This window comes from Chelmon rostratus, chromosome 23 (genome assembly GCF_017976325.1).
Source record: "Chelmon rostratus isolate fCheRos1 chromosome 23, fCheRos1.pri, whole genome shotgun sequence".
In the NCBI taxonomy this organism is placed as follows: domain Eukaryota; kingdom Metazoa; phylum Chordata; class Actinopteri; order Chaetodontiformes; family Chaetodontidae; genus Chelmon; species Chelmon rostratus.
The window spans coordinates 13,788,394-13,814,628 of NC_055680.1; the positions used below are offsets into that span (position 1 = coordinate 13,788,394).

Genomic DNA, 26,235 nt, shown 5'->3' on the forward strand with positions numbered 1-26,235 from the left:
GAATTAAAGCATTGAAACTTGGTAAGACATTACATTTTTATAGTGAAATTTTACTCCACTGTCAGTAAAAGTCCTGCATTCAAAAGTAAAGGTAAAGAGGTACTATCTCGCCTACAAATTATACTAAACGTTTGCAAAGTCAGTACTCATCATGCGGCAGAATCGCCTGTCAATTTCAACATTAATTATATTATTGTAGTACTATTACAGATGCCTTAATGTGTATGTATTTGCGATATTAGTTTGTAAACTGCAAGATACGTGTGGAGTAAAAAGGGTGCACATTTTCCTCTGAAATTAAGTGGTTTGGTGTGTAAGTAAAGTTCATAATAATAGTTAAGTAGCTAAATATAATCATTTAAATTCCAGGCCTGAAAAAATTCAAGGCTATATGGACGCATTGTGTTCCATAATAATGCACAATATTATGGAAACGCGTGTTGTTTTGTTTTTAAAACTTTATCTAACGCCAGAAAAATTTGCTACAATGCATTTACATGTAAACAAGACTGAGGTGGCTGTGCTCTGAAGTCAATAACCACAGGAGAGGACGGTGCTTGTGAAGCCCTCCTCTTCAGTGGAGGGTTTATGGCTGCGGGCACTGCGCAGACGCGCTGCGGAGCGGGCGCATTAGGTTCAATAAATCAGAGCAGAGGCAGCAGGGCGTTTCTGTGTTAGAGGCGCTGGTGGAGAGCAGGGGAGGGGACGAAGCCACGCTAAACATGGAAGGAAAGCGAGACACTGAAGCAGCATATTGAATGTCTAAATAACTGCCTTTTAAAGGAAACTCCCGGCAAGGTAAATATCAAATTCCTTCATCAACACTGGTTTACAGTTGCGCTGCAGTACGATACATATCTTAAAACGCTTTTGACATACTGGCCTGAACTTTTTTTTTCACTTTTGCATTGCGAGAACTGTATCATGTCATGCAAACCAAACTCCTCTCTCAAGACCAGTCTCTTGCAACTTTCGGGACACCGTGAAACCATGAAATCTGCCAGTGTTGCGGGTGTAATTTGCGTGAATTCTCTTGCTGTGGCCTGCCCGTCTGTCTGCGCAGCGTATGCGGGGACTATATTTGATGAGAGGGAGATGGACCGAAATGGGTCGACCAGCTGTTCGCGTTGGTCAACTTGATAAAGTTGCAGTTTTGACAGCTGGGGCATTTTATCTCCTCTCAGAGGCCCCGCCTACCATCAGAGCTACATGCTTATCCGTGTGAGCCATATGTCCATCTATGCATCTCACACATACTTTTAAACCCTGATAGTGTCGTCTACATGCACAGCGTGTTTTTAAGCATTTTTCTTCATCCCAGCTACTTTGATACAGATCACTCCGCGAGCCAGCGCTCGTTTCTCCCATTGGACACTGAGCGTGTCTGGTTTCTCTGCAGGTCTATTTTCTCCAGACACTTTGGATATTGCGTTTCACAGCGTTTCCGATATGAAACACGCATGCAGAAATACACCCGAGGCGGGCAGAATGCTTACTCACAGCACAAACACTGGACCTCACACACCCATAGCCATTACTCAGGTACAATTAGTGCCCATTTAAGTAGTCCCTGACTGTCGTGAGGAGGAAAGACGCAGACAGCAGCAGAAAAGCTGGAGTGACACACACTGCGCTGACATTTGCATTGGTTTCAAAATCCTTGTATGACTGCGGTTAAACTCATGTGACCCCTCATCTCTGTCTTTACTGTCTATTTCCCCCCCTTATAGCTGCATGACCCATATCTTTGCATAATAACAGCTAATAATAACATAATATGTATGTAACCGAATTCCACATGTGGTAAAAAATTTTTTAGCATATGGTTGCAGCACATGACATGGTCTGTTATGGAGGAAATATCATGCTGATGCCTTTGGAGGTATTTCACTACCCGCCTGTGGCATAGCACATAAACACATCATGTTATAGTGTGAGTGCATGCATATGTTTCTGTAGGGTTGTTGCATTTCCTGGCTCCATCAGAATCTTGATAAAGCTTGGAGGCTTTTTCTCACGTGCCTGTCATTTCTCATAGATGTCACTACCTGCACTGAGTTGGAGGATATCGCTCAATGTGTGTATGGGGGGGTGTATAAGTGCATTTCACATGTAAGGGGGCATTAAATATTCATTATAGTCAATCTGAACTCATGTGGGGCAGATTACGCCCTGATAACATGCATCAGAGATAAAACCCACCAAATGGTCGGGATGTTAGTGGAACAGGTTATACTTGTACAGTACAGTAATGCCAACTCACGTAATTTGGCTGCTGGGATTTCAGTATTTTAGTGTGTGTGTTATATGGGATCTGCAGTAATAGTTGCAGTTGCAGTAATCATGGTAGATTTAGTAGCTGTGGGAGTAGTGTTAGGAGTAGTCATCATGCTTTTAGTAATAGTCCGTTTTGCATGGACATCCTTGGACTAGTGGGGTGATATATTTATTTGCATTTGCATTTATATTTGTTTGCATTTGTTCTGTTTCATTTTGGAAAGTTGTGTTTTCTGACAAGTTTTGCCACTTCAACAGTGTGTTTGGTGTTTTATAAGCTTATGTGTTTTATATGTGGGCATTTACACCATATGCACAAAACTTTCAATGCCAGTGCTAGTAAGAGTACTATAGTTTTGGTACCGGTGCCAAATCAATACTTTCTTTGGTACTTTTTCTATTTTGAAGAATAAAAACACAAGTAGGACTACAAGAACTTTATCTATAAAAATAAGTTTTAAGTTGGCAAAATTATGATTTAAATTAGAAACTGTTGGGTCAAACATAGCATATAAAAGTCTGGCCATCATTCAATGCTAGCTTTCACTCCGAGTTTCGTAAAGTAGTAGTAATACTATTAGTGGTAACAAAAGTGTGTGTAGTAGTTGAATAGTTTGGATATTATAGTGGCGTTAAAGGTCATAGCACTAGCAACAGCTAGCATCTGCTACCTAGCTTGCATTGTTAGCTAGCAGAACTAGCTGCAGCCTAGTTTGTCAATTAATAACTTCAATTAACAGTTGCTCAAGTCCATTGTATGTTGCACACTAGACATTCTGACTAGTCGTAGCAGGAACAGCACGCTTAATAATTAGTAAGAACTCAATAATTAATGATGACTTTGTACTTTTCAAATGTTGGCCTAACAATGCCCCTGTTCGCCAGCTGATGTGGTTTACTGGGATAGTAATAATTCTTGACAGGCACTGAATGCCTTTTATGTACCTTACAAGCTAACCTTTTAGCAGTAGGCTAATAATAACAGCAGTGCTCTTTCTAGTGGTAGCAATCGTGTAAAAGCACTGAATCTTACACCAGTTCTCATTAGAAAGCGCATCTATAAAACTCTGGACCTGGAAACCTGTTGTCGTAGCTACATGTTGTGTTTCCTGGTCCTGTTGGCAGGAACATTTTTCAGTCACTGAACTAGGCCATTGTGGTTGGGTGCGGTTCACAGCGAGCACTGGAAACAGCAACGGGGGTGTTCTGCCTTCCTTAAGAGAGAGCCAAACTCTCATCAGCCTCTGTCGTGACTGACGGCTGAGCCTTGAAACCGGAAGAGTGTTTAGTTTGGATTGTTGCGGTAGTAAAAAAAAAAAAAAGAGAGACGTGTTGATGTTAAAAATAAACCTGCCTTTTGTGTACGTGTGCTAGAAATACAGAGAGAGACAGAAAGAGAAAGAGCAAAGGACTACAAAGACATATGAGCTGAGATGAGATGTTCACGAAGCTCCAGTTCTGTCAGGAGCTTCGGCGGCACTAATGTCAGCTTACACTTTCTTGGCCCTGGCTCTGCTTAATTAAAGAGCCGGAGAGAGCTTTTGCTTGTTGTGGGCCTCGCGCTGCCTTCAGTGTGCATCAAGATTCACAGAAAACCACACCCTGTGTCAGCCCTGTGGACATATATGTGCTACACACACACACGCACACACAGCTGCAATCCACCGGTTTGTTAATACAACTGTGTGATTAATCATTGATTTTAATATATTTCTGACACTGTGTACACATTCAGCACCACACAGTAAAAGTAGCACTACCGCCTACCGTGACTAATCCCTTTGCTATGCATAGCGAGCATGTGTGCATACAGTCGACTGAAATGGAACAGGGAGGGCTCATTTGTCTTTTAAACCCTGAATGCATGTAGAGAGGGTGCATACAGCTGCTGCTTTTGTCTGTGCTGCATGCACAGGTATAGAGCTATTTGTGGACTTGCATTTCTGCATACTTTCTCTATTCAGTATCTCATTTTCAACGTCTTTTCTTTTAGGGTTTTAGCAGCTGGCGGGACAAGCACGGACTGAAACCCTGCACTCCTGTTGGCATCTGGACAAAAAAATAGTAACAAACAGTGACTGGTTGCTCACTGGGACAGGATCTGCCTTCGCTGTGAGGACTGGAGCCTGGAAAGCTTTTGCATTTTGAGCCTCTACACTTGTGGTTGTTATTGCATTGGAAGTAACCACAAGTACTCCAATCAAGCAGTGGACTGGTCTCGTCAATATTTAATAGTGTCTTAATGGCTACTGATGTTTCGTTTTGATTTATGATTGAACCTTGAAGCCATTACCACCTTTTATCAGATTTACATCAGAACTGCTGCAGTGCTTTATATCAAAGCTGTAGCTGCAATAAGTTACAGTTGCTTCATTAATTAGGGGCACATCTTTACATCATACATCAATTAGACATCAATTAGAGAGTGACAGTTGAACCCACGCTGTAAACTCCACAAGCACAGGATGGAGGAGCGCATTCACGCTACAGGCATGGCCGCCAAGCTGAGGAGCCAGTGGGATCGCAATGAAGGTCTGGGGCAGAACCACAACGCCGTGAAGTTTCTGGGTCAGGACTTTGAGCGTCTGAGATCCCAGAGCCTCCAGAGCGGGAGGCTGTTTGAGGATAGTTTGTTCCCTTGTGCTGCATCGTCTCTGGGATTCAACGAGCTCGGCCCGAGATCCTCCAAGACCCAAGGCGTCCGCTGGATGAGGCCCACGGTGAGACAGGGAGGGGGGTAAGAGAAATCTGACAGTCTTATGGTGGCCTCACACTGGAGGATAATTGGGCAGATTCTCCTCTCCTCACAATTGCACGGATGCTTCCAATTTGAGGCTGGTCTTAATAGGGACTTGCTTTTAAAACTCTTAAAAAGCTAAATTAATCCTACAGTAGCTGGTAGAGTCTTCTGTCAAAGCATGAATGAATGGATCAACAACTTCCAGCCAGCACTTGAATACTTCAGAACAGTCTGTAAGCTTGTACAGTCATTTTACTTCAAGAGTTTTAGGGAAAGTTGTGAAATACGCGTGGAGACTAACTGTCTACGTGTTTTATGATCCTATGAAATTCATTAGACATTTGACTGATGACTTCAGGAGTGAGCAGATAATGACTGAACGTCTATTGGTTTTTTATCACCCCAAGACTTGAATTTCATCTGTTGCTTGGCAACTAAACTTTCAGGGATGATGGATAGATGTAATTTTAATTCTACAATAACACCAGTGAAAAACTCTGTTTGCTCCGGTTATGTCAGTTTGAAAGTTTCTCGGAGAGGAACAGACTGTATATCAGTATTATATTCCTGGCTTTTATCCGTCCATGTCTCTCCCAGTCCTTTCCTGCTTGCCTCTCTCCATGTTTCTCAGTCTCTCCTCGCTGCTCACTACATTATAAATGCACCGCGGTGCTCCCTGCAGCCGACGGTGACACCAGAGATTGAAGCGGGACTGGCTTCATTAGGTGTTATCATTGCAGGCCCGAAGACAACACGCTCTCATTACTGTTCGATTTGTACATGCTGTGACAGGTCGCCGCTATCAGTCCTGTAACAGAGCAAACGAGACGGTCTTAAAAGCTCTCGGGGTCATGATGGACGTGATTGCAGCCTCTTAGCTCCTCTTGCAGCTTCCATTTGAGTCTGTAGACGACCACGTGTGTTAACATGTGTACATCTTTGTGTGTCTTATGGTAATGCTTCTGAGGGTTACGTCTCTCCAAAAAGTCTCATGTTTTATAATGCATGTGCCTTTCCGGCACCACAGGATCTTTAATATTTACGCTGCATAAGAGGGTTCATGGTGTTCACATTTCTCCAAAAATGTGTGCTGAAAAAGAGAGTTTTAAGCGTGTGTGTGCGCGTGTGTGTGTGTGTGAATTCACCCGTATGCCTCATGGGTTGTGTGCAGCTGTGTGTGTGCTTGTGGGGCACGAGGATAAGTGGAATATTTCTTTTTATAGCTTTGTAACGTGGGGTTTCTCACGCTCAACATGCTGAGCAGAAGATGATCTATGAAGCAGGGGGATACTGGGAAACCAGACCTGGACAAACTGGTGAAACTGTTTTGGAAATCGGCATTTTAGCCGAAAAAGGATTTAAACTTTAATTACCTGTCAATCGACTAATAGATTCAGCTTTATTTGCTTTCTGAGAGTGACATTAGTTTTGTTCAGAACAGAAAGAGCTTTGGGATGTTAGCGTAGCACAAAGACTAGATACAAGAGCATTGAGCTAGCCTAGCTAAGTCAAAACTTAAAATATATACCTTCAAACCTGCATCATCTTATATACAGTACTCTATATGTCACTAAAACAACAAATATCGGACATTGTGGTTTTAGGAGTTATTTCGTCTTTAGTACTTAGCATTTTTTCTTTAGCATCTCAGAAGTTTAATGTGGGGTGTCCAGATTTCTGCGCTAGCTTCAACCAGAAGCAGACTATAGCTTTTGGGGATATGAGTAGCATGCTTGCTCGACAAGACATACTGTAGATACAACAGCAGCGACTGCTTCTAAAACCAAAATGTCCTGTTTTCACATTTCCAGCTATGTGTTTGAATTAAAACGAGACGACTTTGAGGATGCGCTTGGCTAGCTGCTAGCTGTTAGCTGCATCCAGCTTTATTTCTTTGAACAAAACACAGTCATAGAGATAAAACTGATGTTATGATGAAACTGTAGATTTTTTTTAGTCTTATTGGTCACATAAAAACAGACTAGTGAGCAACTGCATCCTGTATGCACTATTTGAGACTTATTTTACAGTTTTCTCTTTCGAGCTGGCAATGTGGTGGTTTTCAAAAGCATTTTGACTTGTTGAAACTTGCATAGAAGCCATGTTTTGTGTCATTTCTATGGACTGGGCCCTTTGTGCTAGTCAGCATGCATTGACAGCAAATGTAACATGTTTGCAAAAATGGCCGCAAAAGCACAGCACCAATTTGCTTTTCTTTTTGGTGTGTTTGACAGGAGTTTTGCAGACGTCCCGAGTTCATCGTGGATGGAGCCACTCGCACAGACATCTGCCAGGGAGCTCTAGGTAAGGCCAACGGGGGAGAGTTCCCAACAGTTTCACTGTTATTACAGCGTGAGTCAGCTATTGGAGAGCAGGAGAGCAGAGAAATAGCTTGGATTTAGTCTGGTAGAAAGTCACAGTGATGGCAGAAGGTGGCCTGGCTGCGATGTCAAGTCTAACTGGGAGATGTCGGACATGAATAAGTAAAGCTTTGCTCTCCCTGCAGAAACACAGACAGCATGCTCTTGAGTAAAAGACTGAACCTTTGCTATGGCCAGGGTAATAGACCTTATTCATTCTTTTTGATATGTCAGAGTAGAAGAAGCTCTGGTGTGAATATTAATATTAATCATGTCTGAACTCCATTTCGCTGCTTCAGTGTCTGGTGTTGTCGGCACTTGAGTGGAACAGAGCTGTCATTGCTGGTTTTGTGCTCTAAGTCACGCTCTACGTATCGGAGAAGAAGCCATCTTAGCTTAGCTTAGCATACGGACTGGAGGCAATGAGAAACAACTAGGCTGGCTGTGTCCACCAGCTCCTCTAATTCACACATTATGTCTCATTTGTTTGTTTAATTTGTCGTTTAATGGAGGGTTACGTGCCGAGGTATCTCTTGACTAAGAGCCTGGTTAGCCAGACATAGTCAGAGTGATGACAAGGCAATGAGCTCACTGTGCCTGAGCAAGAAATAGTCCTGCTCATAATCCTTTGCAGTGAAATATGTATAATTCATTAAATTATCCTTAATTAAAAATCCTTAATTAAACAGGTTAGGATGAGGTAAAGACAAGGAAATATGAAGTGATAATGTGTTGAAATGAATTTGGCTTTAATTGAGCATTTTTGAGTAAAGCAAAACTCCCATTTCTAACCCTAAACGTTGTGTACGTCACTGGGATGATCCCATCATCCTTTGATGTTACAGAAGTCAGACTTGTGATCATGCAGCCTGCATGCAATCAAAGTCAACAGAGCAAACTGAATCAGAATCTGAGTGACAGAGTGAGATGGACAGCCTGAAGAGAAACAGTGGAGCGTCAACAGTCAATTCAGCAACACCAGTAACAGTTTATTGCCTGAGATGTTTCCTGCTCGGCACAGGGCCGCATTTATAATGCATGCTTTGTTTCCCTGCCTCACATCTGTAAACAAGGCAGGCCTCTCTCTGTTTGAGCAGCTCTGCCAGTGCAGGAAGCGGCTTCCCTTGTCTCAAAATGAAGTGCTTTACCCAACCCCACCACCCCCCCCCCCTCACTCCCAGAGGAGCGGCTGAGTTGCAAAACAAGAACCCCAAAAATGTTGAGCCAGAAAACATAACGCTCCACTTTGTTTTACAGGCAAAACGCACCAAGACGGACGGAGGAGTCCTTATCAGTGCCATGGGGTTATCTGTTAGACAGCCCACCAGCTGCCTTCAGGAGCTGTTTATAGATTATATGATAGATAAGAGTGTAACAGCCTGTATGCAACAGTTTTGTGTATCATTAACTAGCATTAAGAGATGGATCAGTAGCTAAAATAGAAGTATCAAAAAGAATCACGATCTTTGCCATTACATCCAGAAAGTACCGATTTACAGACATGACAAAAGACCGATCAAAATGTTAAGCTATTGCCACAAACTTGAAGTGATCACCAGCAGGCCAGATAACACAACAAAGACCACTGTTTTTATTTGTGATGAGATTATCTCGACGACATGCCACAGCCTGCGTGTGAAACTGCCAAAAGCTGGATGGTAAACGACCGTCAGTCAGGGTGTTCCTGCCCTCTAACCGAGAACCTTTTGCAACGCGGCATGACAGAGACGGCTATTGTGGCGCAAACCCACTGTTTGAGCGACTTATGGTGGAGCTGTGGTGGTTTCTGCTCCTCCAGCTGGAACAAAGTGCCTCTCCCATGTCCCAGAGGGCAAAGCTTGTTCAAACATAGCTCCAGACCCAAGCCTTTACGGAGCTGTTAATGTGTGAATTCCAGTTTTGTGAGCGTGTTCCACCTGAGTGCGTTCAATTTTGACCTCTATGAATTCAACCTGATAAGCGCTCGACTTTGCGTAGGGATGGCGGGTTGAATGATCAGGATCTGCTGGAATCTGTTTTATATTAATTTGGTATGAGCACCTGTTTTACATGAACAACCGTGTTAAACTTGACAACATTTTAAATGTAGTTTTAGTCTTTTTTAAAGTTTAAAGTCACATTTTTTTCTGTTTCAGTCAAGATTTCTTGCATTGGAACTTGTTTAATTTTAGACAATGTTTCAGTCCTAGTTCAGACAGTTTCATGATACTTTAATGGATTTCCCTGAAGCATATTGCTCCGGGCTGTAAAACGAGAAGCAAGATAAGACAGCAAGAATAAAAAGGGGAGGTAGAAAAAGAACAAATAGACAATAAAAAAAGATATACCTGCAAGTCCATGTTCATAGTAATCTAGGCTGAGATATCATATCATATCGAAATGAAAGTAAACTAATGTGCACTACAGTCATATGTCCTTCACAGGTCGTATTTATTTTCTGCACATATTTACAACTCAACAGTCCTTAATTGCCTTTGCATGTCTGGTTGTACAAAACAATCTGATGTTACAGATGTCATAATAATCAAATTATCGGCCTGTGAGGGGCTCTGTCACTGCGCAGTGTGAGGGATCGTAGGAAGCTCATAGCCTGCTTTATTATAATGTTTGTTACCCGACAAAACAAACTTTTTATTATTACTGAGATCTGCTAAATTTGGCATCATGTTCCACTCAGTAGATCTCTGATTTAATGAGAAAGATGCATGGAGGCAGTAAGAATTTGCATTTGCAATTGCCAACTTTCATTCTCGTCTTCACTCGTCAGGACATAATTTTGTCGTTTTGTTTATTGTCACAATTTAGTCATGAAATGAAAGGACGTCGGTGAATGCTTCATGGTAGGAGTGATTTTCTGGCACTCAGGGCTGATCCAGGCTAATAAAACTCTGTGTGTGTGTCCACAGGGGACTGCTGGCTGCTGGCAGCCATCGCCTCGCTGACCTTAAACGACAACCTCCTCCACAGAGTGGTTCCTCACGGACAGAGCTTTGGGCATGGATATGCCGGCATCTTTCACTTCCAGGTGACCGCAGTTCCACTTCCTTTATTTACACGTACACGTCTGAGGCGAGAAACACAACAAACACAGCCGACGCCTCCCACACTCAAGCAGCCAACTGCTCGGCTGAGCTGTCCTGCTGTCCAAATCCAGTTTGGATCAATGCAGCAGCGGTGTTTTAAATGGAGGTTTAAGTTGGACGTACAATAATAGGTGCAATTAACAGTTAATTACTGTACAATAAAACGACAACTGATTTTAAGTGTGATTGGTTGCTGCTCATTGCAATTATTTGACATTTACATTACGAAATGCGACAATTTACACAACTCATAGGCTAAGTCCAAGCGTTCACCCCCAAGACTTGCAGACTGAACCCTTGCTGACTTCTGCCATATATGCCATGACCTGTTCACCATCATGTCATGCAGGGATGGAAGCAAAGATGGGGCAAGGTCAGAAACGCCTTGCTTCTAAAGTTCCTAGTCCCGGTTTAAAGTTCCTACGGTTGAAAGGCGACTAACGGTGTTAACATTGATGTCATAGGCGTCATTAGTGTGCAAAGTAGAATATCCCTTTAAATGAGCTGCTTGACACTGCTAAGACTGTATTTTCTATTAAACCCTCCACTGATGGCTTTCACAGCGTAGGTGGATACAAACCATTTGCCTGTAATTGTGAGGAAGCCCGGACATTTGGACTCAGCCATCAGAAATGAATGGGAGCCAGCAGCTCTGTGGCAGCTCACTTCTTGCATTTGTTCTGCAGCAGTGCTTCCTGTTGTGTCATTTCCTGCTAGACTAACCATCAGTGGTGCAAACTGCTCAAGTGAAGTGTTTGCTTCCTTTGGTTGAAACCAAAGGGAGAAGTTTATTTTGCTTAATTTTTGTATGTAGTGGTCTTTCTTAATGGATCCACTTCAAATAAACCAGCATCATGTTTAGCTGCTAAAATAAATCCACAGTTTTCTTTTAAGCAGAAATTGTGAAAGATTTTGTTGATTTCTTGCCGTGGTTTGAGACATGATGTCTTTTCTGTTGTGAAACTGAGTCACAGGAAGATCTCTTGTTTAATCAGTAGTCCTAGTTCAGTGCAGTTTCTTGCTCAGTGGTGCCTGGTTTGCTGAACCAGTTATCTAGTTAGTTATTCAAAGTAAATTATGCTTTCCCTCCGCAGAAATTTCCCAGCAAGGTTGAGGATTTAAAACAGTAATTTTCCTTTTGTAACCGACTTTTTTCACACGTCAAACCCCACTGAGTCATCCAAGATAACTGACCTCTCAGATCCACACCCAGTCAGTCAATAAACCTAACCTGGGAGGATTTGAGTCACCGCCTGATTTGAGCACACTCTCCTAAAGTGACCGACGCCCATTTCTTCATCAAGCACAGGATTTCAAAGCCAAGAGAAGATATGATCTGTCAGTCGCGTCTATCCAGGCAGAACTACACTACAGTCAAACACTGAGCCCCCGTCTGATGTTTCCATCTGCAACTCTGTGTCACCGCTCCTGCCTGAAGGACCAGTCCTGCTGCTTTCACACCTAAAATGCAAAATACGTGTTCTATTTATTCTGTCTCTACGGTGCGAACCACCGGCAGACTGCTGGACCTTATCAGATGAACTTTGCACATAAACAAATACTGACATACTGACACACACGTACACAAACACAAGGCACAGGCGAGCTGCACACTGGAGCAGTGTCACAGGATTTACCCTCATCGTAAACCCTTTAACGCTGCATGAATTCAGCCCAGCGTGAGATAGGGAAATGTTGCAGTAGTGGTTTATGTTTATGAGAAGTTCAATTTAAATGTAGTATGTTGAATGTGTCTTGAACTCATGAAAACAATTTCGCTAAATTGCGAAATTGCTTTTTGCCAATGTAGCCCACCTATATGCTAAGTATTTAGCATATAGGCTGAGCAGTGCCAATGGAGCCTGATCAGCGTTAACTCCTTTGTATGGTGTCCCTGAGAGCTCAGTGCACCGCAAAATAGGAAACAAGTCTTCGTCTGTTTTGCAACACATGAGCAGCATTTGCAAAGTGAGAAACCTCACACAGAAGAGCTGCAAGTCGCACAGACGACAGCAGAAACTGCTTACAGGCGACTCTAAAAGTGGCTGTGACTCCCTGGTTATGTCACCAATAGAATTGAAAAAAAAATAGAACTTTTTAGCTCATTTTTCTATTACAAATAGTTGACTTCACAAACCATACCATGGCAACAGCCGTCACTTTCTACTGTCCCCTGGAAACATCTTCCATTATTGTCTGTGCTACATGCATGATTTTGTTCTTTAGGCTGCGCATTGTGTTGTGAAATTGGTGAAGATGTTCGCGTGTGGCTGCTTCAGTTGCAGCGCACTGAGCTCGTGTTCGTTGATGATGTCAGGGAGGGCTGTGGTGGAGCGTGTCTCTCCTTTGATCTCACATGCCTCACTTTGAGGGCGTCCTTGTCTGAGGACTCACTCCTCTGATCTCGCACAAGCTCGTCCTTCCATCAGCCTTTTTGCATGGCAGGAGCGACTGCGAACCCCAGAACCAAGCAGCCTCTCGTGTTCCTGTCATGTTCAGCGCTCAGTGATCGATATTTTATTCATTTGTATGACCTTTGTTAGCAAGAAGACAGGGAAACGTTCTGTTATTAATAATTCTCCAGCATCTCAACTTGCTTTGTCACGCTTTGAGCTGAGTCGGCCGCCCTCTTTGATGCAGTGAGCACCGTGCCAACCAGCTGTCAGCCCGCCAACAAGGGAGGTTGACAAGGGAGAGGAAGAGAGAGATAAAAAAAAAGAAAAGAGAAAGAGAGAAAAAATGAGGAAGCGAAAGAGGGAGCAGAGGGGAAGCTCTCGCACATCAAAGATACATTATACGTGAACCCACAATGCAGAACACAGACATGCACATGCCCATTAAAACTGAATCGCTTATGCTCAAGCAGCCAACAGTTGCACATACTGTACATGCACACACATGCATGTGCTGCAATGCTTGTGAGGACACTTTTTGACATCATGCATTCACTAGACCGAGCTGTTCTCACATAGACAGCTGCACAAGCTCGCACGCAGATGTAGGCTAGGTTATAGCGGAGTAGGGAAATCCTTCCATCAAACCCCGAAGCGACCCTGAGAAAGACACTAAATCGTTCTATCTGCGGGGCAGCTGTGCTGAATCATCTGATATAGATTGAAGTCTAAAGACCATCAGACACACGGAGCTCCCATCTACACATGTCTGCTGGGCCTGGTGACTCAATCACAGAGAGGTCTGGCAAAGGAAAGCAGAAAATTAGCTTTTTCACTGATTGTTTCCAGAGACACTGTGTTCATTGTTATTGTATATCGTCATTCTCCATATATATGTGCATATATACAGTGTATATACCCACACACGTTTGCTCTCACTGCTAGAAAGAGTGGAAATAATACTGTCATTTGCTCTAAAGGTTTGTAAATGCATGCATGTGCTTAACGTACATGCATGAACGCTAAATGGCTCGTAAATACACGTATGGCTGCTTCCGATTCAGAAGAAAGATTTTGCCCTAGTTTTTTTCCTGCAATGCCTGTATGGGTTCTTGTTTTTAGCCTCTCTTCATGCTGTTTGTTCTGCAGCCAGTAAATGTTCGAATGCCTCCGCGTTTCCATTACTTGCAGCTTTTCGCTCTTCTTCTCGGCCCGAGCTTGTTTCCACTCGCTGTTCGCTTGTGCGTCTCCAAGGGAGTCCCCTTTGTTTCAGTTTGGATCCTTTAAGCCTCCGGATAAATTACCCAGACCTGGATGAGTCATCCTAAAATGTAATTATGAGTGCTGGCGGTGGGAATCGTAATTTGCTAAGAAGTCGGGGAGAAAAGGGAGGCCAGGCAGGCAAACAAAAGACGAAGAATGAATTATAAACTAGGCAATCTCAGCCATCTCATTCGGAAACAAATGAAACCGTTAACTGGGGCAGAATCCTTTATTTTATTCTTATTATAGCACACACAGTTTGCTGAATTGTGTTGGGGATTTCTCAAGCTTTGAGGTAAGTCATGATGCAAATGTGGTAAGAGTTCACTTCCCTCAGTGAGGCTGGCTGTTGCTCCGTGAGATAAATGTTCTGCAGCGTCTGTGTGAAAGAGTGAAATGAGGAAGTTGTGTGTGACATGGGCAAGCCTGTGTGTTTGTTTGTGTTGTCTTCAGTGCGACACAGCTCCGCCCAGAGGTGAATTCAGCTCCATCCATCCATCTTCCCGTACGCATTGTAGTTAACACACATGCTGACATGAAGTGCACGCACCCTCCAGCTGTGGCCTTTCTTTCTGCCGAGTGTCAATCAACTCTCCTGCCCAGTTTCTTGTTTGCTGTGTGTGTTTGCTGCGCATGCAGAAACTCCCTCAGCGTCTCAGTGTAATTACAGTATGTGTTGTGCTCAAGTTTTTGTTATATCTCAGCAAGCGCCTGTCAGTTATGTTAAAAAGGCCATAAAAGTATTAAGGTTTTAAACCTCAGAACTTCCCATAGCATTCAGGTAAAGCTCTGACAGAAGCGCTCTGTAAGGTTTTCCAAATTCCCTGTATGTTTTTCCAGCAGAAACTCTGACACTTTCGCTTGTTTTGACCCTTTTAGTTCTGGCATCTTTTCACATGTTGGTCTCTTCTGCCTCCTGCTGGCCAATGTGGGCACAGCCACATGTGTGAAGGCCTAATGTGGGAAAACAATTCAGAAAACCCTCCATCTCAAACCAACCCTGCCGTCATTTATCTCAGTTCAGCTGCTGCAATGCAAAGCCTGGTTTTGCCTTCTGATTCATCAGCTGGTCAGAGATTTAAAAGAACTTGTCTAAGGCTCTCTGAAAGTTGTTAGCAGTACAGAGCAGATAAACAAGGGCAGGGCATATCCAGGCTACTTTGGCTTGGTGACCAATGATTTGCTTGCAGGACCGGTCTGGAAATATTTTAATTATCAGTGAGGGAGCTGCAAAGAAACTAGAGTATTATGTCTAGTTTATGGTTGAAACACAAAACCCCCCTCCTAATTACCTGAAGACCCACTGAAAGGGGGTGACACCTAGGCTGGGAACCACTGGACTATAACTAGCTCCACCTTAGCCAGCTACAACCATAAAATGCTATATAATATATATGACAATGTGCCAATCAAGGGCCACTTTTCTTTAGAACCACTACTTTTGCTTCTGGTATGCAAGAACTTTGTACTTTTACATAAGTCGTAGTTTAAATGCAGGACTTTTAAGCTTTTTTTTTTTTTTAACTTTGTTTTATTTGTACTTTTACTTCAGTAAAGGGTCTGAATCTTCATCCAACGCTGTGATTGAAATCTGCTTTGCACCTAAATCCCTGTTTTTGTAATGTGACTTATTGCATCCACATTTTTCTCCTCATATATTCTACTTGACCCTGTTTTCCTGATTTTTCTTTAGTTTTATGTGCACGCACAGGACTCTAAATAAAAATCAGATAAAACTCAATCAGTCAATCTGGTGATAAGCTACGTACTTTCCTCACAAACTGTAATTATATGCTGTGTATCCTAATAATCTGTAAGGTGAGCTGTATTAATGGTGTTTTCTTCTTTGTGTCATGCAGTTCTGGCAGTTTGGCGAGTGGGTGGAGGTGGTGATCGATGACCGGCTGCCAGTGAAGGATGGGAAGCTGCTGTTCGTCCACTCGGCAGAGGGAACCGAGTTCTGGAGCGCGCTGCTGGAAAAGGCCTACGCTAAGTGAGACCGGCAGACAGACAGGAGCTTTTCACAAAGTCCAGATTTAAAATCCTTTTCATTCGGCGCTTCGTGCTGGTATCTACACAGTTTCTGTGTCTGGAGCATGATTGAGAAACACTCACATAGCTGTGAAGCAACTGCAGCTGCTGCAGCTGCAGCTGTGGTCCCAGATGTAAAAGCTGGAGCACAGCATTGCCTGTGAAAGTGTGCTGAGTTAAGAGCAGAGAGGAAACAGCAAGAGTGTGATGTTTAAGTGAGTCTGTTCATCTGCAGGCACACGTTCATATATGGTAGTGCAGTGTAAAGCAGCCAGTAACAGAGAACATACTGTACCTTTACTCTAAACTTTCCAGGTCTTTTGGCTGCATAGTTTAAACTGTATATAAACATTAACGATCATTATTTCTGTGTCAGGCCTCCATTTAAGGCCTGCTCATATACCTAATAATTCCCCATGTGCTATTCGAATGACTTAAAATCCTCGTTAATCTCCCAGGTTGAACGGCTGCTATGAGGCTCTGTCAGGCGGCAGCACGTCAGAGGGCTTTGAGGACTTCACAGGCGGCGTGACGGAGATGTACGAGCTGAGGAAGGCCCCCCCTGACCTCTTCAGCATCATCAGCAGGGCCATAGAGAGGGGATCGCTGCTGGGCTGCTCCATAGATGTCAGTACTGCAACATCCATGGCATCTTTGTCCCAAGCGAATGAGAAATTAACACAGATGTGTCACAGATTGTTCTTTTTTTAAGTGGCTATTATCAGCATTTTTATTACAAGTGTTAAATTGTAAGTTGTAGAAACAAGGTGAGAATCACTCAGTTCTACAGCTGCTCTCAGCTTTGTACTGAATAGCTCATAGAGAGATCATAGAGTCCATTCAGTGTTCACATTTCAACTTTTTTTTCAGCAATGTCCTATTTTTAGCGATAAACGCCACTTATTTCCCTCTGGAGACGGTAGTGACCAAACACAGAGCTAAAAGAGAGTGAAAGTGAAAGAGAAATGAACGATAATGTTGCTCCGTAACTGCTAGATGTGCAGATATGCAAGTTTTTGCGAACAACTTTGCCATATCAGCTTAAAAAAATGAGATATTGCAGGTTTAATTTGACTTTTGAGACGAGTTTGACAGTAGTAGAAGAAAGAAAAGACAATCCTAGAATAAGCAAATATGTACAACAAACAGAATCATCTGACTATGAGGAGATTAGACTGAGGAGGGCACCAGAAGAGGGCAGTGAAGATGGAAGAAAAAGGCTGGAGCTGACAGGAGCTCAGTGTAATTATCAAGGACGCATCAGTGCGGCGGATGTTTGCAGAGGGGGGGGATTGAACCCTGTCTGTCTATTTGGAGGACGTTTCCTGTAATCAGCATGCCCCCCTGTGCAGTCTACCTCATGGCTGGTCTGAGAGCTTTCTGCACCAGCGATGACGAAATAGTAAAATATTGACATTAACGGCAACAAACAAAGGAGGTTTTGTTCATTTTTACTGTGACGAGGTTTGAATGAGTTATATTTCATGTACAGTTTCAGATGATTCAGAGATTTTCCCGTGTGTGTCGCCGTCGACCTGACATTAGTAACGCCTGCTCTCATCCTCAGATCACCAGCTCATTAGACATGGAGGCCGTCACGTTCAAGAAGCTGGTGAAGGGGCACGCCTACTCTGTGACCGGTGTGGACGAGGTGAAGCAAATCAGGCCGAGCAATTTCAATGTCAAGCGGGAGAAAAGGAAGAAAACGTGAAATCACTGTGAATTCACAAATCACGACTGTGACCACTGAGCAACACAAACATACTGAAAGGAACCTTTAAGGATCCTTTTTGGGAGATATGAGCCATAAAGAGAGCTTTAAAATAAGCAGAAAGAAAAGCCAAACAATTCCATTTACCCAATTTAGGTGCTTCAAATATCCAAGTTACAGTGAGTTATCTCCTGCCTCTGTGCAGGCTGTATTTGTAAAACCCACTAACAATTTGGTGTTTCTTTGTGTTTAGGTGGTCTACAGAGGGAATCTGACCAAGCTGGTTCGCATCAGGAACCCCTGGGGGGAAGTGGAATGGACGGGAGCCTGGAGTGACAAGTAAGACACTTTTTTGTTGTGGCATTAAATTGCGAACGACGATACATTTGCAGGACTGAAAGGCTGTTTCAGGAAGCTTTCACCACTTTTTAAATTGATCGTTTTACCCCGTGTCTTCATCCTGTGTTTTGCACACAGGTTGACAGTTTTTACGTGTATTCATTGCCGGAAAGGAAAAGAGAAAGAAAAACAGTTGGGGGAAGGGGGTCAGCTGGCGTCAAACAGAGGGGAGTAAAGGGGGAGATTTCATTATATAATCTCACCATAGTTATGCAAGTAAAGATACCAGAAGTTTTTCCCACTGCTAACATTATGTCACGGTCTAACTGGTCAGTTCACACATTCACATGGACATGAAACGTTCCCTCTTGAATGTCAGTGCCAAGATTGTGCAGCTCTGCTGATTTAAAGCGTCACCATGTGGTCATAATTTATATTTCAGTTGCTTGAAAAACTAATGTCAACTGGACTTTGTGTTCTGTGCGCAGTAGAAAAAGATGGTTAACATGGTAAACAAAGTACCTGCTGAACGGCATCATGTTAGCATTGTCATTGTGAGCATTTTAGCATGCTGCATTTGGCTCAATGCACTTTTGTACGTAAGTACAGCCTCACAGAGCTGCTAGCATGGCTTTGCATGGCTGACTGATCATTAAATAACAGGTAGAAAAGTAGAAATCTGTGATCAGGAGGGAAATTGGAGAAGAGGGGAAGCTGCTTTTAGACAAAGTGCCTCAAAGAATCACTACAGTTGGGAACGTCTCAAGACCAACCAAATGGAGAAAACCCGGTCTGGTTGACTATTTAGCTTATTTTTACACAGTCAACTCTTTTCTCTGTGAAATCCTCAGCTCCAGAGAGTGGGACAACGTGGATCGCTCCGTCAGAAGTCGGCTACAAAACCGCAGTGAGGACGGCGAATTCTGGTGAGTCCTGATATGACATCACTGAGTAGGCATTGGCCAGAAATGCAACTTTGATACCCTTTTAAGTGTATGTGCATGTTTAATGTAATCTTTTTACTTCGGATGCCAAACACACATTACTAAAATAAGCTGAGTTAGCTATGCTGAAACGAGGTTCAACTCTCCAAAAGGTGCATCTCCTGTATTTGTGTCCCTCAGGATGTCCTTCAGTGACTTCCTGCGTGAGTTCAGTCGTCTGGAGCTCTGCAACCTGACGGCGGACGCCCTGCAGAACAGCCAGCTGAAGAAGTGGAGCTCCTCGCTCTATCAGGGGGAGTGGAGGAGAGGCAGCACTGCTGGAGGCTGCAGGAACTACCCAGGTATGAAGGGAGGGAGGGGAGGAAAACTGTTGCAGGTACAAATAAATAAAAAAAAAAACACTCTTTGTGCATTCTGGAGATTAATTCGTCTTTAAAATGCACTCCAGAGATTCTTGTACCACTGGCCAAACCAGTTTCAGGATCACACGGTGGTGCTGAATTCTGTTCCAGAGACGCTGAATGCTGCTTTTACTTTTGGAGATTTTTTGGGGGGGATAAAAAATGTTGGAAGAAAAAAACAGAAGGATGGAAGATTTGGATGAATTTACTGAAGGAATGTGAACCACTGACTCCCATTTAAAGAATCACTAACCAAACAATGCCCTGTCAGTTTTGGAAATTCCCCATCATGACTGAAGACATGCATGGAAGTCTGTTTTCTGAATCTACTGTGACCTAAACAGCACAAATTATGCTCTTATTTACAACTCTAGTGAAAAAAAACAGTATTTATTATAAGATACAGTTTTTTAGTCTAAACACCAAATTAATGCAAAAAAAACCCCCAATCTGACCTTTTCAACTCTTCTTCCCAGCAACCTTTTGGCTCAACCCCCAGTTCAAGCTTGTGCTGCAGCACCCGGACACTCCCGGCCAATCAGACTGCAGCTTCCTGGTTGGGCTAATGCAGAAGGACCGCAGGAAGAAACGGCGGGAGGGCAAAGACATGGAGACCATCGGGTTTGCTGTCTACGAGGTCCGCCGCAGTCTGACATTTATGTTACAGTAATATAAGAATCCAGTGATGTTTTAGGATTCTTTCATCTCTTTTTGTGTCTCTGATCATGTCCATCATGGTAATTATCTCATCTCTCTCCTTGTCCAGGTTCCAAATGAGGTATGTGTATTCCTTGTTCTGCTATCCAGATATTGTGGAATGTAAACATAATGGGATGTAACCCGATTAAAAGTTTTAACTGGGAAAAGATAAAAAGAACACAAATTTCTGTCTCCACACTCAGGCTGTGGGCAGGTCAGGGGTCCACCTGAAGCGAGACTTCTTCCTCACCCACGCCTCCAGCGCTCGCTCAGAGCTCTTCATCAACCTGAGGGAGGTCAGCTCGCGCTTGCGTCTGCCGGCCGGCGAATACGTCATCGTCCCCTCCACCTTCGAGCCGCACAAAGAGGCTGACTTCGTCCTCAGGGTTTTCTCTGAGAAGCCCGCCGACTCCGAGTGAGTGGTTCCAACGTGGGAGGAGGAAGAGAAGAAGCTTTGGGGATGATATGAAGATCGAATATAAGCAAATTTTGCATTTTTCTGTATAATCTTCACATCAGAACCAAAAGCCAATGTGATTATGCATGCTGAAGGCCAATGTTTTGTCTTATCTTGCATAAATGCAATAAACCGGATCAATGTGCAGCCAAGGACGTAAACATTCATAATAATCAATTAAATCTCACATATGCTTAAAAAAACAACAACTAAGTAACTTGAAGTCTTTTTCTGTCCACATCAGGGAGCTTGATGATGACGTTACAGCGGATCTTCCAGCAGAGGTGAGAGGATGAAACACCGCAACCGAGCTGCAGCTGATGTGGAGGAAGAAACCGAACGTGCACTGAAAATGTTACTGTTTGCGTTTCAGACTCGGCTGGACGAGAGCCAGATCGACGCCGGCTTCAAGGGTCTCTTCAGACAGCTGGCTGGGCCGGTGAGCTCACTGGGCAGGAAGAAGAGCAGAGAAATGTTTCACGCTGTCACATTTCAGTTGTTTGACCTTGTGTGTTTGTGCCAACAGGACATGGAGATCAGTATCACAGAGCTGCAAACCATACTGAACAGGATCATCAGCAAACGTTAGTCATCACTCTCAACTGTGCAGGGGAATTACAAGCTTCTGTTAAGCTTATAATGTTATGCATTTAGTTTAAATAGTATTTAATGTCTCCATGTCTCCTTTTGTGAATGTTCTGCTCTTACTTTTTCATGCTAACAGATAAAGACCTGAAGACAGACGGCTTCACAAAAGAATCTTGTCGAAGTATGATAAACCTCATGGACGTATCCTTGAAATGGAATCACAAGTTTTTCTTTGAATTCAAACATTAAAGGAGCAATGTGGAAGATATGGACAGAATTTGAGTGTGAACGTCATCAACAGAATGTGAAGAAGTAACATCTGTGTATTGTGTTTTACTGGGTTGTGTGAAGTCAGCTAATAGAGCCGCTAGTTGTGCAGCTAACTGAGCTAACTAGCTAACAGTGGCTAGTAGCTACAGCTATACATAGCTGCAGCAAATAGTATAGTGAGAAGCAGTTCGCGGGTACTCTGGTGATGTGCTGCCACATATTTGTGGCCATATTTTACACCTCGTACATTATAAGAATAAAAAAATATTGTCAGGGAACAAGCAAAACGATTACCAGAATCAAAGATACCATTTCTTTTGTTACCATTACCCAATGCAACTCAACTGCTTGGTCAAAGATTCAGGTGTGTTATGCTAGTAGCGGCTAATGTAGTGGAGATGGGGCTCAGGCTATAGAGGTCCACTGAGCTCACTTCTTTTCAACTCCACATCCTGAAATTTTTTTCCTTTTCAGACTTGTATCCCCAACCGAAGCTGACTTAAGTGACATCACTTGAGGCGATTTCATGTGGCAAAATCTTTTTTCACAGTACTCCAAGTTTTCCCCTTTAAAAGCGCCTGTGTGTGATATTAAAACAGTTACGCCTGTTCTGTCGTCGTACATGATGATCAGATGAAGGTCACTGTTGTTCCTTAACCTCTCGCCTCAGACCGACGGCAGTGGAAAGCTGGGCCTGTCAGAGTTTCATGTACTCTGGGAAAAGATTAAACGATACCTGGTGAGATTAAACATTGCTGAGTCAGACGGGGGAAATAAAGCTAGATGATGCTGATTGCGTTTCAAGGTCGCAGCCTGTTTATTTTAACTTTCTGAGCATTAGACTGGTTTTTCATTTTCTTGTTTGCTGTTTTATTACTTCATTTTCTGTTTCTCTTACTCCTGTCTGTTACTGTATGTCACTCTTTCTCCATCTGTTTGTGTCACCATGCCAGACTATATTCAGGGAGTTTGACTTGGACAAATCGGGCACCATGAGCTCCTACGAGATGAGGATGGCTCTTGAGTCTGCAGGTATTATTCCTTTTTATTTCAGCACCAGAAAAATGAAAGAAAAACACCATAGGTTAATGGTTAAACATCTATTTTGATACTTTTGTTGTTTTTTGCTGTTTTATCCTTCATATACATGCTGCCACTAGGGCAGAGAATCAGTAGCTTTAGCAACACTTCTTATCATCTGTATGCTGATGATATCCTGTTGTATTTTTCATTTAAACCTGATGAGTCTCATAAACTTTCTGCACTGAACGACTGCCTAAATGCAATTAAGAACTGGATGGCAGATCAGTTTTTGTAGTTGAATGCAGATAAACCTGAAACTTTCATCAGCAATCACAGATTATTTTGTTATCTTCATCTTTTTGGGCTAGTTGGAATAATCTGTGATTTTACGTTAGGAGGCTGACTCGATCGCTGTTGATTTTATTTCATTCACTGAAGCACTGTGTGACTGGTGTCTGTGAAAGGTGCTTTATGAATAAACTTAGTTTTGATTTTCCTTTTTGTCTTTCCTCCTTCAGGTTTCAAACTGACCAACCACCTGTTCCAGCTGATCATCCTGCGCTACACAGAGGCCGACATGACTGTCGACTTTGACAACTTTGTCACCTGTCTGGTCAGACTGGAGACCATGTACAGTGAGTGCCGTTACTGCACACCTTTCATGTCATTATTGTTTGCGTACTCATGCCATTTGTTTGTGCAATCAAACTGTTTTGTTAGAAAAAGACAAAAAGGCCAATGTAAAACTTTTCCAACGTTATATTAAACTAGAATAGAAGGTATAATACTCACGTTAAAATAAGTGATTTGCTTTGTTCTTGTCTCTGCAGAAACCTTTCAGACCATGGACACTGATAAAGACAAAGTCATATGCCTCAACTTCTGCCAGGTATGATCACACCCTTACATGAACAGCAATGCAACCATAAACTGAAACAATGCCTGGAACACTTTGTGTGAAGACCCCATTTATAGTGTGTTATGATGGCACTCATTAAAATACATTGACCAACTGTTGTATGTATACTCACCTTTACACACCTCAACAATGTGCTGTAGTACGGACTCATAGTATGCTATAACAGTCCATGCAGTGTTATAAGTTATCATTGTACTTGTTAAGTAAAGTGAAGCACATACTGATGCATCTAAAATAATGCATGCTTCATCATAATGTTTCATTGCAAGTGGTAAATAAAGTATAATACGTTTTCATGCATTTAAAAAAACCTCAGCTGCATCACAAGTGGTCATTATGTAAGGCTTTTGGAATCAATTATCTGTCACGTGTATAATGTTTCATGACTGTTGATATAGTGCATCAGAGGGCATGTGTCTTGTGCAGTCATGAAGCATTAAGAATGCTTTATATAATGCACCATATAATTTTATCTATTTTTGCACTGTAAAAAATGCTTTTTCTCATATCGTGTTGGATATTTACTGACCATTTCCATTCATAAACTGATTTATTCACAATCAGCGTTCCCTAATTCACATGTTTTCTGTGTTCCACAGTGGATCACCCTCACCATGTTTGCCTAGGGATGCGTGGACTCCTCTGTAACTGCATCCTTCCTGCAGCTCCAGGCCCAGCATGTTGTCGTTTCAGAAGTGCCTTTTTCTGCTCCAGTTCTTCCTCTCCTCCACGCAGCTCACTGCTGAGGCCCTCTGATGCTAAAAGACTGTATATTCATCTTTACAGTGCCTCTATTGGAAACGTGCCAGAGTCCTTTATTTGTCACCTGTTTCGCCAACAAAAGGAAGCTCACTTCCTGTAGCCTGGCAGTTTTTAGCTATACAAACTTTACTTGAAGGCAGAGCTGCTCTGGGGGCAGAAATAAACTTATTGGTTAAATTTCAGTGGGTGGAGACAAAACACTAACACATTTATGCAGCTTGCTTGACAAAAAGAGCAATCTAGCCATGTATTTTTCTCCATGACTTACCTCGTTAAAGAAATGCTATCTTGTAGCTACCACATTTCAGAAACCTGGCTTATACTGAAGTAAAAGAATGAAGTAGTCAAATAAATTCATGAATTGACTTCTAAACACCTCATTATGGTACACATTACCAAATGGACAAAGAAATTCAGGAGATAAATGTGTATTAACTCATCTCTGAGTTATTTTCCATTAGCAGGTTTTAGTTGTCCATTACATTATTAGCAGAATCCCTAAACTTGGTTTATTTAACCTGAATAAGAAAATCATTTGTTTTTCTTTTCCCTAAAAAGTCTTGTTCGGGCCTCCATATGGACTGAGTTAGTGAAGCTAGCCAAACTAAACTAATTTAAGCTAAGCTAAGCTAAGCTCGTGAAGGGAATGACATGTCTTGTTCATGTCTTGACCAGATCTCCACGCTGTAGCACAAAAATATGTTTTTGCTGTCCACGTTGCACTGTAACTTAACCAGTTTGATTATTTTTGCTCCATTAAATCACTGAAGAACCAAAACTTCTGTCTTGCTCTGAACTAGGAAATCTGCTTTTTAATGCTGTTTTAACAGAATCTGTGATTACACTTTGTTGTAAAATGTATGCATAATAAGTCCTAGACTGTAAGGGATACTTCTGCTTGGTTACATTCATCTGCAGACGGGAAATAATACTTTTTAAACAAATTTTTGATGAAAGCAATGCATTGATAAGTGAAACAAAATCTTGTGACAATCTGCAAAACTCTCTCTCAGAGCTCATTTTTTTGGGTTTGAAGTTGAGCCTGCTGTCCGGGCTCAGATGTGGTCCATGTGGAGAGCTGCGCCGGCGCCTGTGAATGTGCGTAACACATATCTGTGCTCGGCCTTTGTAGCGACGCTGCCAGCCTGCCCCTTTCTGTTTACATCTGGTGCCAAACCTTGCAGTGCAGAGACGATGGTGGGGTGCTGTATCATTGAGAATGTGTCGACTTATATTTCTTTAAAAATAATCCTGTTTAGCTCTAAGACGTACCTGCTTGTCATTATGCATGGCACATATGAAAAAAAAGCTTTTTTATCAGGGTTGGAACTGGATGTCACGGTGGTATAAAAAAGGGGCGTGTCAGCCTTGTTTAATCTCGCCTTCCAAAGGTAAACAATTATGTAAGATTGACGGATATGTTGTATGCATGCAGTGTGAAATGTGATATATCGTCTGCCTGCCTACTTTCTGTTCAACCAGGGGAGCAAGTGTTTTATTTTGAGATTCATTTCCAAAATAATGTCACTTTTGGGAAAAAAAAAAAGTCTTGAAAGCCTTTCAGTATGGAGGATCTACACGGAAAGTTGACCTGCAAGTGTTTAAAATGTCAAAACTGTTTGTTCTGCCAGTTTTTTTCTCCCATTTTTTTGTATTTTTGTAAATTTTATTTGAAACATCAAACGTTACTGCGAAGCCCATAAATTCATGTGATACTCCTGCAATGCCAGCATTCTTGTCTGCAGTTTTTACAGCGTAATGATTATATAACATTACCTAATGTTTACACTAGTGACATTCTGGGACCCATTCATCATGCAGTACAATACTTAACTGTGTAGTGTCTCTGTAAAACTTACATACACATTTTGAAAATAAATGGGGATGTTTTTATGAGTCTCTGAGTTAATGAATTATTTTTTTTTGACTGAATCTCATTTTAACTCAATTAAAATGAGTAAAAAAAGGGGCTTCA

At 42.4% G+C, this 26,235-nt stretch overlaps 1 protein-coding gene across 1 annotated transcript; it reads left to right on the forward strand.

The window, feature by feature from the left end:
• Positions 1-649: 649 nt before the first annotated feature.
• On the forward strand, positions 650-26,156 carry capn1 (calpain 1). Its single transcript, XM_041965643.1, has 22 exons — positions 650-798; positions 4,271-4,997; positions 7,252-7,321; positions 10,284-10,402; positions 15,976-16,109; positions 16,606-16,774; positions 17,715-17,798; positions 18,112-18,197; positions 19,049-19,123; positions 19,322-19,482; positions 20,019-20,179; positions 20,309-20,320; positions 20,445-20,656; positions 20,943-20,982; positions 21,072-21,137; positions 21,225-21,282; positions 21,423-21,487; positions 22,227-22,295; positions 22,510-22,588; positions 23,098-23,214; positions 23,410-23,468; positions 24,098-26,156. Exons 2-22 carry the CDS (start codon positions 4,743-4,745, stop codon positions 24,122-24,124), a joined length of 2,118 nt encoding a protein of 705 aa, XP_041821577.1. The 5' UTR covers positions 650-798; positions 4,271-4,742; the 3' UTR covers positions 24,125-26,156.
• Positions 26,157-26,235: the final 79 nt, after the last annotated feature.